Raw genomic sequence first — 14,704 nt, forward strand, 5'->3', positions numbered from 1 at the left:
GAATTTCTTCCAACTTTTAGTAGGACAAAATCCAAATCAATTCAAAGTCAACACAGAAACCAATATACCAAGAGATGTTTCAAAGACTATCCCATAGAGCAAAGAGTTAAACAGACAGCAAGTTTGAGGAAATTTACACCCCTGAGAGCTAAAAATCCACTAATTTCCAGGGAAGCAGAAGAAGCTACCTCATTAAATATATTTAAAACACAGAAATTTTTGCATAGCAGAAGCATTAAGGGTTATGGGGAAAAGGTAGGTAGGTGGAGCGGAGTCCACAGCTATATCTGCCATGATCTTAGTAAATGGGGGAAGCAGGCTCGATGGGCCACCTGGCCCATTCCTGCTTCTATTTCTTCTGTTCTTATTACAGAAAGGCCAAGAGCTCAGAGGGTTTTAGATCCAAAAGATGTTCTTGAACAAATACGTCAAAACCACGCAGTGCAACAGAAATTATTGAATGAAATGGATAAATGTGCACTATATAACTGATTTAGATGTTTACACGGAATGTTTATCGGATAGGAGGTAATTATGGTGCACTGTAGAAAAGTTGGAAATAGGTTTAGCTCAGCCTCAAACAGAAGTATTATGTAGGAATGGAAAAAAATCAATTGCTTTGGTCCTCCAAATGATTACAGGGAAGTGGTTTTGGTTCAGTCAAAGACCCAATTAAAAAGAGGGGTAAACAGATGGCAGGAAGCACGTCAGTGTACAGGTGGAATCTAACAATGTTTCAGAGGCATTGCTCAAAGGCCATTTATTTCTTAAATCTTGCAAGAACTGGTCATTGGCACACTTCAAGAGTTCCCAAAATTCAATGCTGCAATGTAATGTTCAAAGAGATTTTACTTCAATACCATTATAAAATAGTTCAAGGAATTTCATACTCAGAGATACCATATAAGGAATTACAATCCACGTTTATCTAATCTGATATTCCACAAATTTATTTCAACTTTGGTTGGGGAAAATTTGGTTCACCCCATGTTTACATCACACCAAGACCAGATAATAAAGCTAGCATTTAAAAAACTATTTTGTTGATGTTAGTCTCAACCAATGGAAGGAAATGTTACCACTGCAGAGGAAGGAAATAATGCTAAGAATTTTAAAATGATGATATCAGCTGGCTTTATTTGGCAAGTTAAGTGACCCTGCTAATATTCTAAAATCACATTACCGTTTTGTAAGACAAGAGGTCCAGAGTCTCTCTTCTAGATCTGTATTTTAACAATCCCAATCAAATCACAATGTCCATTGTTCTGCACCAACCCCAAGTAAATACCAGATACTCTTATAAAAATTTTATATCAAACTTTAACTAATAATCCACTATTGTGGTCTTTATCCTTTGATTTTCTTCTACTTCAAATCTACTTTTCCTTTACAAGATACAACATTCTATACTTTACTCATTTCCTGCAGCAAATCATTTCACACTATGCCAACTTAATATTGAAATTGAAATAATTAAAATATTCACTAACTTGCAGGGTTCAAATTCAAGGAGACTAGGTTAAAAGATTGAATTAACGAGTTTATGAGAAGTTAATAACAGAAGCACAACAAAAAAATCTGTTGAATCAGATAGTAGTAAAGATTAAAGGTACAGAAAAAGATTGAAAATTGAAAATTCAACACCTGCTTTCAGTCATACGTTTAATTACCATTGCTATTATGTTCTGTGTTGTCCTGCTGTTGCTTATTTAGATAGCTCATTGGTGATGCATTGTTCAGCTCCAAAATAAAAGCACCAGTGGCATGAGGAGTGCAGGTATTCATTCGGAAATCCTTGCGGCTACCCAGGATCTCTCCTCTTCGGCTATAATTCAGAGCAAACCAGCAGCATTAGGTTCTAAGGATTAAAACTGTTTCCTTCAAATCCTATTTCTCAATACCTTCTATTCCCTTGCTGCGTCCTTTGCTGTGGTCCAATTCAATGGTCTCAAATAGGCCATTGTGATAAGTAAACATGACCCTCAAGCTAAAACCCAATCCTAAGCTTCACTTCCTCCAACATCCATTAGCTTGGATGCATCTTGGTTGCATGGACCAGTTGGGCTGAGGGGCTATTTCCATACTGTATGACCCTTGTGACTCTAAAATCCATACTTACACTTCCATGGCAGGTCACCATTTGGGAGACTTGTCCTGACCTTTTCTTGTTGGCCTCCTGAAAACCTGGGCTGAGATCATCACAGGAGATAGCACTCAACTTTTACCGCATCTGACTCAGTATATCAGTCAGGTAAGTGTTTATGCAATCTCATATCAGCCTTAAGAGGCCACTGACAAAATATCTCTCCTGAATATTTCAATGTGAAACTATTCTGAATGTAGGAAACACTCTATTCATACCATCAGTGCCAGTAAATTAAGCAAACTTAAGTCTGAGACTCAAATATTCCAACAGTTCATGTATGTATTTGTTGAAAATCCTCAAGCAATAACTTATTCAACTGACAGTCTCAGAAATATTTTAACTTGGCATCTCCATTTCTCTTGACAGCCAATTTATTATAAAGAGCGAAGACATCACCCCAACAGCTGAGGTGATGATTCAACCGATAGCTGTCCAAAATTTCTGCTGAGAGAAAGCAGTGAGGGAAGGAAGCAACCAAACAAATAAGCAAGGCGTCCATGAGAGGGCAGAAGATGCATTCAATAAAAAGCAGTAATACAAGCCAAAGATGTTGGGCAGCACACTTCATACCTGAATAGCGGATTGTTCTTTTTTTCTATTTCTTCAGGTGGTACCAGTGCCATTGGCGTTATTGGGATAATGCACACAACCTTCAGCATTCAGAGAAGGCAAATGACAGTCAGAGCCAAATTCAGGTAACTGCTGCAAAATTCTGCAATGTTTCTGCATTTAAACACTCCTAATTAAAAATCTTACATCCAGGACTGCATAAGACCACTTTTTTCCCCGAAACAAAAATTCTTACAATGAGTACCCCCATATAAATAGTAGACTGTCACAATTCAATTTTGATCTGCAAATGGTTTTCAGGTCAGCATACCCATGTTCTTTACTCATGTCACTAGTTTTATTATAGCCTGACTGCCATCAGGTCACTCAAGAGACTCCCACCCCACAAAAAGACACTGCTTCTAAAAAAAAACACATCTATCTCCTGTGAAATCCCAGTCTATTGCAACCTTGTATTGCTGCTTACCATGTTATTTAGAATTCAGTTTTGCTCAGCATTTCTTCAATTGCAGAACCATAATTCAGCACTCCATCTTTTAAGCAGAGATAAATTGTACATCCTATGTTCAATTGTACACATGTTCATCCTGTTCTAAAGTTGCCACTGAAGATTAAGGGGTTCACCTTTGTGCTCATCTAATGTTTCATCACCACTGTGGCCTTGAATGTAATAGAACTTTAATTACGACTTTGAGAGTGCAACCATGAAAGTGTAATACTACTATGGGAACAGGAAAGTTAGGTAAATACAGATGCGGGACTCATGAAGAGTGTCTGCAAGTGACAATGGGTTCTGATTCAGTGGTTTGAGCTGGTGCTAAGTATTGGTTCATTTACTGCAGTAATTCATATCAGTGAAAAGAGTATAGAGTGGCCAGGGGGTGGGGGCTTGGCAGCAGATTTTTTGGGGCTTCACTAATGGGCTGGTCATGAACAGCATCATGGATCGACAGAATGAGAGATGTGCTGCAGTGAAAGGGGCCCCACACATACCGAGATTACTATTTTAATGTGTGCTCTGCTTTGTCCTGATAAATGTACTTTTAAGCACTGTAGATAATTGGAATTTGTATCTTTCTGCCTATCTGAGCTGGCTCTGAGAACCTTTTGTTGTAACAAAACAGCCACGCAAGTTAATAGGGCAGTTAAGAAGGCATATAATGTGTTGCCTTCATTGCATGGGAGATTGAGTTCAAGAGCTGCGAGGTGATGTTGCAGCTCTATAAAACTCTCTAAAAGGCCTGGACTATGCTGTAACATCTATGTTCTAAATCTGGGGCTAGGAGAAGATGGTGTTCACAGATGAAATAACCAATAATGCCAAAATACTGTATAATCACAAATAAGGCTTACTTACAGGAGAATTGGCATCCTTCTCCATATCGATGCTGTTTTTTGATGGACACTCAATGTCATCTAGAGACAAAAACTGGAAAACAAGGATTTCTGCAGTTAATGACAAAAAAAAAACATATTCTTAATGTTTTAATACATCTATAACACTATGTCACATCAGGGAAGTAACTATTATGCTGGATTCCTGACCACAGACTAGATGGCACAGAACCACGCAACTCAGCGCAGTTTGGCAGGGCAGTTAAATTTACAATGCCACTTTCAACCAATTCCCAAGAACATTATGTGTACATCTCAATTTTAAAAAGTAATTAATGCCAGTATTTCAAGCTCTACTTGTACATTTTGTATGTAATTATAGTATTCCCTGGTTAGTGTACAGAATTGGAATCACCACTTTAGTCTCACATAAAGCTTCTTGATATAACAATTGCATCACTTGGACGATCTCAAATCAAAGTGGACAATGTAGGCCCTTCTTTAGTTTTGATTCAAGCGTTCACAAGCAATAGATGTTAATTTCAATATCTTGTGCATCACAAGTCAAAATTTCTTACTTCCAGTTCTGCATTCTGATCATCCAAAGGAACATCATGATCTGTACCACTTTCCCCAATAGATGCTGGCTTCTGATTCCGCCTAAAAGAGTGAAGGTAAAATAACATTTCAAGCAGATTCTATAACAAGAATGTCATTACAATGACATTTTTGCTTCAAGAAAATGGAGACAGGAATTGACTTCATTTTATGATAGTCTGCAACTATTGGTAAGTAAATTACTGGATGCAAGGGTCCCAAAACAAAGGCCTTGTCTAGGTTCATCAGTCCCACAAGGTCACCAATTCGATTACTAGATGCAACTCTCAAACATCATTATAATCTGTTACCTAGGTTAATCCTCCTGCAACAACATTACTTGAATGTAGTATTTTTTTGTACAATAGCGTTCTATTGATGTTATTACTCACGCATAATGGTTCAATATTCAAAGGTTGAATAGTTCCATTTTAGTATCAGAGAAATGAATGCAGTATACATCCTGAAATTCTTGTTCTTTGCAGACATTCACAAAAACAGAAGAGTGCCCCAAAGAATGAGTGATGGTTAAAAACATTAGAACCAAAAGCCCCATCCCCCATACTCCCCCCTCCCAAGCACAGGCATAAGCAAAGCAGCGACCCTCACCCACCCCTTTCTGCAAAAAAAAGGATCAGCACCCTCCACACACCAAGCATGCAAGAGCAAAGACCCCAATAAAGACCATGATTTGCAGAACATCAAAAAATAATCATTCACCTGACAATTTAACATACCAGTCTCTCTCTCTCTCTCCCCTCCCCCCAATAGGGGAAAAAAAGGTGTCCCCTTTCACAGCGAGAGTTTCTTCTTGGCAATGCCTTTACAATGCTTTACCCCAGCTCTTAAGAGATTGTCTGCCTAGCATTAGTGATCACATAACCAGGACTTGTGATATGCACCAGTTGCTCATACAACCACCCACCACCTGCTTCCATGGCTTCATGTGACCCCGATCGGGGTCTAAGCAGGTGCAATACTTTACCCAAGGGAGATCTGCAGGCAGACAGGCTAGCTGAGGGAAGGAGCACTTTACACCTCCTTTGGTAGAGAAGTATCTCCACCCCACCACTCTAAACAGGAGAATTAGGGTAGAGTTGACAAGCATGTAAAAGCAAATAGGCTATATAAATAGGGAGCTACTTAATGGGCTGAATTGCTTGCTATCATGTCAAAAGAAAGTACAAGAACGGTGCAGTCCCTGACATAGCAATTGCATCTCATATAGAAATGCTCAGTTGTTTTTGAATGTAATATTAATTCATAATACATCCTTGGATACTCAGAAGAAAGTCCTTAAATATATAGGGCTGTAAAGATAACTTAATCTATAGACAATACTAATTAATTAGTAAAAGGATTCTTTACTTTTTGTTGGATATGATGTCCAATGCTTGGTACACCAAAGAATACAGATATTCCACCTGTGAAGAAAGAGAAAAATTCCTCACTTATTCTGTAGTATTGTCAATCCAATCAGGACAGTCCTTTGCTAGTCAAATAATTCCTCGATGCTATTGGATAATTTTCTAGTTTTACCTTTGAGCCTTCCCCTTCAGCGTATTTCTTGACTAAGTATTCTTGGACCAAGAATGAACGAGTTAGTTTCTTGGAACTTTGCTTTTCACATTTCCCTCTACAAAGCAATCTACTTTGTGACCACCAAGCACCTATTTGCTAGTTTACCAACCTGAACCTCCATACCAAACTCTTCATCACCACTAATCCCCAGCCTTGAGCAATGCACACCTTTGCTAGATCCTCCAAGTAATCCTACAACCTCTCCAAATTCATACATGCATTCATAGATGCTCCAAAAAAAGCTAGATAATTTCTTCATTCTCATAACTATTTTTCAGATCAACATCTGCCTCGTACTCCCCAATACTGGTATTGTCTCCTTCACTGCACAAGGCTAGGATGAACTCACCTTCCTGCTGTAAATACATGCAGAACCCTGGATCAGCAGTGCAGCCTCTGCAAAGTTCATTGTTGTTTTCCCATCATCAAAGGAAATGCAGATCTGGTCCAACTAACAGGAGAGAGAGGAAAAGAGTAAAGTTATTGGCCTGATAAATACAAATTATTGTGTAACTGCAACTACAAACAAAAATTTGGAAACTAAATTGGGAGCTTCCAAGAAGAGAGAAGTGTTGAAACCACCATATCAGAAAGGGCCATGCTCCATGCAGCATTGAATGAAACTGGATTATCCTAGATGTCTATCTTATGGAAAAGTGATATTGATGGTTATGAGAAAAAGCTAACATGCAAAATAATTTTGCAGATTGTTTAGTCAAAATGAGATAAGTATTATCAAATTGTCTGTATTCAACTTAAGGCTTGCTGCAAAACCACAATCTCAGTCTAATAAAATATGAAACTTAACTGGTTGATTGGCACTATATCAATAACCCAATACATTTGTTTCCTTCACAAGTGCAATTGCTATAGCGAGTACCTTTTAGAAAAAAGAAGTATATTCTCACCATGACTACTTTGTTAATCTCTGGCTGTTCATTTCCTCCGACATCCAAAATATTTGCTATTTAGCTGCTGTAAATTGCTCCTAATATTGCTGAATGGCAAGACCATCAGGGGAGTTAGTGAGCAAATGAGATAGAACAAGTTACAGAGAAAGAATTGGGAGAATGGGATTGATACGAGTTGGCAAAGACTGCATGGGCTGAATGGTCTCCTACTATGTCATGATAAATATTAAATCTGACTGATCAAAGACAAGGGTAGCATGGAACATCACTTGCAAATTTCCCCCCAAGGTGCACGTTGAAAATACACTAACCCCTTGTTATTTGCTGACTCGCCATCAGTGGATCCACAGATTAGCAAAATTGTGATTGGAAGTGTAAGACATCCAGATTTGTACCTGGAGCCAGTGTCAGGAACAAAAGCAGATTTACATATGAGCTGATATTTACATAGAACTTATAATCTTGGAGGGGCTGATCATTGAATCCTTAGTGTAATTGTTTCTGGCCTGAGTGTTATTGGTATTAGTGCTTTTATTGTTATTCTTTGAAAGTTTATGACAAATAATGAAGACTTCCATGTATATAGTTGGTCCAACATTGTTGAAGGGTCTAAACTCAACCTGTGTGAGTACCTTCACTAGAAGGCTGCAGCAGCTCAAGATGATGATTCATCACCACATTCTCAAGGACATTGAGATGGACAATAAAGCAGAACTGAAAAATTGATTTATTTTTAATGACATGATCTCGTTACTTTTGTGTAGAAACCTAGGTTACAATCTGATATTTCTACTCACAGCTGTTTGAATAAGATAACACTTAGTTTAATCTTGTACGCAATATTTTTGGTCCTAGTCTATGAGTAGCTGCATTCTATACTGTGTATCAGTGGTGGCTTACTTAGTATCACCCTTGGCCAAATCAGATTCCAAGCACAAATCCCATTCTAGAGACACTCTATGAATACCTTCATCAAAAAAACTGCAACACTTCAAGACTGGTGATCTATTACCACATTATCAAATACAAGCTGCAGTGTAGTAATAAGGGAGCATAATAATTTTTAGAAACTTTTTTTTAGGTTTGACATTTTAAAACAGATCATTGCTACATATAGAAGCATATTTGTGCCAACATGCTGTTTTGTTTGCTTTAACATTAGAGTGACTACATGTTAAAAATATTTGGCTGCTGAAGAGTTTGAAAGAATAAACAAATACGTAACTATCGTTAGTGTTCAAATCTGTAGATTTAAAGAAACTGAGATTAAATTGGGTAAAGCAAACTTAATCACATAAGCAGTAAACCAAATAAATCTTACCTAATCTAGAAATGCTTCATCACCACTCCAAATTAAACAATTAATAGTACAGTCCAGTACAGGAGCAACCCCTTTGGCCCATAATATTGTGCCAACCTATTATATTAGTGATCCAATGGCCAAATAGTCTAATCCCTTCTGCCAACACAATGTCCATGCTTCCACCACCACACCAGGCAGAGCATTGCAAGCACCCAACATTGTAAAAAAAAGCACTTGCCCCTCACCTTAAATGCATGTCCTCTAGTTTTAGGTATTTCAACCCTGGAAAAAAATAACTATGTCTATCTACTCTATCTATGGACTGACCAGTGGTGTAGTGGCATCAGCACTGGACTTCAAGGCAGGTGCTTCCGAGGCTGAATTCAAGCAAGCAGCAGTATCTGTGCAGAAGGCAGGCCTGGCAATCTACTTCCATATCCTGCCACGAAAATCCTAAGGACAAATACACTATCCATAGGAACACCTCAAGTCGAAGACGACGACTCGACAGCACTCAACAACAACTCTATCTATGCCTCTCAATCTTATAAACCTCTATTAAATCTCATTACAGCTTCCACCACTCCAGAGAAGTTTGTTCAGCCTCTCTTTAAAGCAGATACCCTCTAATCCAGGCAGCATCCTAGTAAACCTATTTTGCAAAACCTCCAAAGCCTTAACATCCTTCTGATAAAGGCGTGACCAAACCAGAACCGAAAGCAGTACTCTACAAACAAGAGAAAACCTGCAGATGCTGGAAATCCGAGCAACACACACAAAATGCTGCAGGAACTCAGCAAGCCAGATAGCATCTACGGAAAAGAGTAAACAGTCAACATTTCCGGCCAAGAACCTTCATCAGTGTAAGCAGATGGGGGGAGAGAAGAAACACAGGCGATGGGGGTGGGACGAAGAGTGAAGTAAAGAGCTGGGAAGTTGATTGGTGAAGGAGATACAGGGTTGAACAAGGGGAAATCTGATGGTAGAGGAGAAAGCAATGGAAGAAAGAAAAGGGGAGGGAGCACCAGTGGGAGATGATAGGCAGTTAAGGAGATAATGTGAGAGGGGGAAATGGGAATGGGGAATGATGGGGGGGGGGGGGGGGGGGGGGGGGAATTACCAGAAGTTTGAGAATCAGTGTTCATGCCAACAGGTTGGAGGCTACCCAGAAAGGGTAGCTCCTCCAACCTAAATGTATCTTTAGTGAGAAAATAGAAGAAGCTGTAGACTAACATGTCAGAATGGAAATGAGAAGTGCAATTAAAATGGGCGGCCACTGGGAGATCCCACTTCTTCTGGTGTACAAAAGAAAGGTGCTCAGCTAAGTGGTCTCCCAATCTACGTCGTGTCTCACTGATATACAAGAGGCTACACCAGGTGCACCGGATACAGATGACCCCAAGAGACTCACAGATAAAGAGTCGCCTCAACTGAAAGGACTAAATGGTGGTGAGGGAGGAGATGTAGAAGCAGGTGTAGCACTTGTTCCACATGCAAGGATAAGTGCCAGGAGGGAGATCAGTGGGAGAGACAAATGGACAAGCGAGTCGCGTAGTGAGCGATCCCTGTGGAAAGTGCAAAGTGGGGTTGGGGGGAAGATGTGCTTGATGGTGGGGTCCTGTTGGAGATGGCAGAAGTTACAGAGAATTACATGCTGGATGTTTTGGCTGGAGGGGTGGTAGGTGAGGACAAGAGGAACCCTAACCCTGGTGGGTGGTGGGAGGATAGGGTGAGGACACATCAGTAAGTTATGAACTTGGATACCAAAATCCCTCTGCACATCAATACTGTTAAGGGTTTTACCATTAAGAATGTACTGTCCCTTTACATTTGATTTCCCAAAGTGCAACACTTTACATTTAGCTTGGTTAAATCCCATCTACCATTTCTTTTCCTTATCTATAAATGATCTATATCCTTTTATGATATTCTGAATCCTTTTGCAGTCTTCTACACTATTCGAAACATCACTAATCTTCATATTGTCAGCAAACTAACCCACAGCTCTACATTTTCATTTAGCCCAGAATTCCTAATTCAGAACACCACTAATCACAGACCTCCAGCCAGATTAAGTCCCATCAACCACTACTTTGTCTTCAATGGGCAAACCGATTCAGAATCCTAACAGCCAATTCATGTGGTTCCCATGCAATCTTAATCATCTAGACAAGTTTCCCATGAGGGACCTTGTCAACCACCTTGCTGACCCAGTAGGCCTACATTATCAGCCCCATTTTAACCTCTTACTCATTCAATTCTTCAATCTCTGAACTTCCTTTCTTGCATTTTGCTACCTAGTTATTTCTTGTTAACATGTGATAATTCCCCCCCAAAGACATGCCCAGTCTGTGTCTGTGTTTTTTCCCTCTCCTGATCAGCCCCATTTCTGTCTGCTCCTGCCCCACTGACCTGTATCTGCATACCTCGTCCCCATTTTGTCCCCTTTGGTTCAGCCCTTCTTACCTAAATCTGTGACACTTCACATGCTCTCCAATACCTCAATCGTTTTCACTTCCTTGGCCCCAGTCACCTTATTTTCATTATGAACATCCAGTCCCTGGTTCTCACCCTCAACAATCTCTCTTAGTGCCTCCCACTTTTGCCAAACCAAAGGTATAACCATGGACACTCGCATGGGCCCCAGCTATGCCTGCCCTTTCATCAGCTACATGGAGCAACCCATGTTCCAACCAAACACTGGTAACCCATCCCAAATATTTCTGTGCTGCTACATTGATGTTTGCAATAGTACTAATTCCTGTACCCATTCTGAGTTCATGCATCTCATTAAGTTTGCCTCCATCTTCTACTTTGCCCTCAAATTTACTTGGTTCATCTCTGACACCTCTCTCAATTTCTCAATTGCCAGAGACGTAGATTATCTACTGGCATGTTTTAAAAACCTACAGACTCTCAGTTATCTTGACGATACCACTTCCCACCCTATCACTTGTAAAAATGCTATTCCCATCTCCCACTTCAGATTCAAATTTATTTATCAAATGTATATCAAAACATATACTCAATTACAGCATTTGTATTAATGATCAAAACATCTGGATGTGCTGGGAGCAGCCCGTAAGCCTCACCACACATTCCGGCAGCAACACAGCATGCCCACAATGTTTAGCAGAACACCACCACAAATCAGAACACAACAAGAAACAAACAACAGCAGCAAATAAGCTACTTTCCTCCCTCCCATGAATTTCAGGCTTCACAGATCACATGCAACAACACCAAAAACAAACCTCATTCCTCCCTCTAACCCACACACAGACACTCCTCCAATGCCAGGACAGGCAGACTCAAGTACCCAGCCTTCAGTGGACTCAGTTCCTCCGTTTCCGCTGCATTTGTTCTCAGGGTGAGGCTTTTCCTTCTGGAACAACTGAGATGCCTTTTTTTTTCTTCTCCAAAGACAAAGTTTCCCAATCACCCTCTAGCTTCTTACTTCACCATCACCTGGTCTCACCTTTTAACTGCCAGCTTCAACTCCTTCCCCTCCACCCCCCCACCGCCTTAAACCGGCTTCCGCCTCCTTCCTTTCCAATCCTGATGAAAGATCTCAGCTAGAAACACCGAACTTTAGATAAATCCTCAAACCTTGCACCCAGGAGGCAATACATCATCCTGGTGTCTCTTTTGCAGCCGCAGAAACTCCTGCCTATTTCCCTGACTATCAAGTCTCTTATCAGCATTCTGATTTTATCCTTCACTGCTAAGCCTCAGAGTTAAGTCCTGCATTGCTATTGATAATAACTGTTAATAACTTATAATAAACCAATAGACAGATACATAAAAGCAAAAAACACAAGCTAAAGGAACTGTGATGTTGGAGAAGAAAATAACTGATGTATTTTGTTCCAGAACACGAAGCCTTCTGCAATATCAAAAAAAGCACCTCTTCCAAGTACTCCTCCAGTTGAGCTGCCACATCAATCTCCCAGTTCTTTGTCAGCTCTCTTATCGGCTGAAGAAGATGTGCAAATCGTGATTCAACATCCTCCATCTTCAACTCAAACAAAATCCCATGGATGACGAATTTAAAAATCTTCAGGTCAGAATATCTGTGGAAAGAAAAAGAATTCAGAGATGAGGAGAAAATGTCAGAAGAAAGTACATTTGTTATGTGTCATTCATATGACTTAGGCGATCATGCTCTTTGCATGACCACAATAGCACTTGGCAAATTTTTCTACAGAAGTGGTTTGCCATTACCTTCTTCTGGGCAGTGTCTTTACAAAACAGGCGACCCCAGCCATGATCAACACTCTTCAGTCTGCCTGGCATCAGCGGTCGCATAACCAGGACTTCTGATATGCACTAGCTGTTCAAATGACCAACACCACCTGCTCCTATGGCTTGAAGTGACCTGGCTGACCCACAGGCTAGTAGAGTGAACAAATTTCTTACAGCTCCTTTGGTAGAGACACATCTCCACCTTGCCACTCAAACTAGAAGGGAGGGAGGGTTTAAATCTGAAAGAAACTTGTATCAGGGACTGGCAAGATATTTTTGACATTAGTTTAGATGATAAGTACCTATTAAGCTGAAATTAGTACTTAATACAACAGGAATATTAGTGGCACATAGACGTGAAAAATGTATTGGTATTCTATGGACAATAACACATTTTATAAAAATTACAGAAACCTATTGGTTTAAGTTGCAACCAGCGTCCTAAACGTATATATTAACCATGGCAAACAGGTTGAATAAAAATCTTAAAAGCTAAGTAATTTACCATCTCTGCCATGGATGGTGTCAAGACTGATTGTGAAAGGACCTGGGCACGGGGGCTAGTAACCCCATCTGGTAAAAACCCAGAGCTACAGAAGCTCCAAAGATCTCATCCCTGGGAGAGGATGGATCTTCAAAGATGGGCTACACCTGGGGACAACTTGAAAGACTGGTCCAGATCAGAGAACACTGCTGTTCGGGACTATGCCCCAGTAAGGGTGATGGGCTTAAGAAAGTAAGGGAAAAGTACTGAGAGCGAAGCAAAACAGAAACAATAGAAAACAATTAGCCTCTGCAGGCTAAGAACATGTTGGTTTTTTAATTAATTTTTTATGCATTTTTAACAAACCAACTACAAACAAAAAACCCAACAACAAAGTGAAGATTAATACAGTGTAAAATAAACATATCAATTATATAATTCATAATGAGGAAACAGCTATAAAGTTAGTATCCTCCCCTCCCTCCCACTATGAAACTCGAGGCCAACCATTACAATATGTAAAAAAAAATTAATCAGAGCATTCCATTCCACAGAACTGTAAATATAAATACAAAAAATAATAATGCCTACTACCAAAACTATAACGTAATTTCCATCAAAAAGAAACCATAACTTAGAGGGAAAAAGCTGAAAGTAAGGGATTAAGACAAATAAACTTAATCTAAAGAGGAGTTTAATTCAAGGAAAGGTCCCCACATCTTTTGAAATTTTATGTCCAAATTGAGGAGTGAATAATGAACTTTTTCAAGGTCTAAACAGGACATATCATTTAGCTATTGAGCATGAGTGGGTCGGGCAACATCACTCCACCTAAGGCAAAAGATAATGTTTGTTTTGATGGACGATTTTAAAAAAATGAGGGCAGAGGGAATCAGACAGTAAACCACAGTTAAAAAGATGGAGACATGTACGGAATGAAAATATCAGCGAAAACTCCACACACACCAACGTAGAGTCAAAATTACAGAAGCAGAAAACAGACACAGGCGTCTTGTTGGCCGTAGGACTGAGAAAGGTAGAAAAGCACTGACGGGTACAGGCGCAGAACCCACTCTGCCGGACATATTATTGGATAATACAGAGAGCTGAGAAAGGCAGGGACAAGCGGATGGAAGACCTCACCTTTAGTTTCTACTCCGCGGAAGGGATTCCGTTATACCCGCCACCATTTTTTTTGTTTTTTCCCGCGCGCTTTCCAACCGGAGCGCGCATGCGCAGCTTCCGGACCCAACCACTTGGCGGCCGGCTGAAGTGAAGACAGCGTGGATGTTATTTGCCACCAGGTTAAACATTGTGTATTGGAGACCCTGACTGTAAGGAAAACATTCAATCGTTGAACTGGCTGGTTGACGTCACTGTCCGCGATCAAACCGGACGGCAAAGACCATCATTCCCCCCCTTGTCGATCTGATGGTAGACTCCACGGTAAAGGCGGGACTTGCAGTTCAGAACAGCCCATTATGGGAAAAGGGGGGGGCAAATTTGAGAATTTGTTAAAAAGGCTGAAAAAT

The 14,704-nt window shown here is 40.1% G+C and overlaps 1 protein-coding gene across 2 annotated transcripts in view; it reads right to left on the bottom strand.

Annotated features, from left to right (window-relative positions):
• ncaph2 (non-SMC condensin II complex, subunit H2) overlaps positions 1-14,704 on the bottom strand; it is a 49,263-nt gene that overhangs the window by 34,422 nt on the left and 137 nt on the right. Inside the window, exons 1-8 of one of the 2 annotated variants that reach the window (XM_059987141.1) lie at positions 14,316-14,386; positions 12,351-12,516; positions 6,579-6,680; positions 6,017-6,072; positions 4,630-4,711; positions 4,074-4,145; positions 2,717-2,796; positions 1,671-1,825 (exon numbers count right to left, since the gene is read on the bottom strand). In XM_059987141.1, coding sequence (XP_059843124.1) covers positions 1,671-1,825; positions 2,717-2,796; positions 4,074-4,145; positions 4,630-4,711; positions 6,017-6,072; positions 6,579-6,680; positions 12,351-12,458 — 655 coding nt within the window. In that variant the 5' untranslated portion in view covers positions 12,459-12,516; positions 14,316-14,386. Of the gene's footprint in view, positions 1-1,670; positions 1,826-2,716; positions 2,797-4,073; positions 4,146-4,629; positions 4,712-6,016; positions 6,073-6,578; positions 6,681-12,350; positions 12,517-14,315; positions 14,387-14,704 lie in introns of those variants that run through there. The other variant, XM_059987142.1, reaches the window with a different exon arrangement.

The sequence above is a fragment of the Hypanus sabinus genome, chromosome 13 (assembly GCF_030144855.1).
Source record: "Hypanus sabinus isolate sHypSab1 chromosome 13, sHypSab1.hap1, whole genome shotgun sequence".
In the NCBI taxonomy this organism is placed as follows: domain Eukaryota; kingdom Metazoa; phylum Chordata; class Chondrichthyes; order Myliobatiformes; family Dasyatidae; genus Hypanus; species Hypanus sabinus.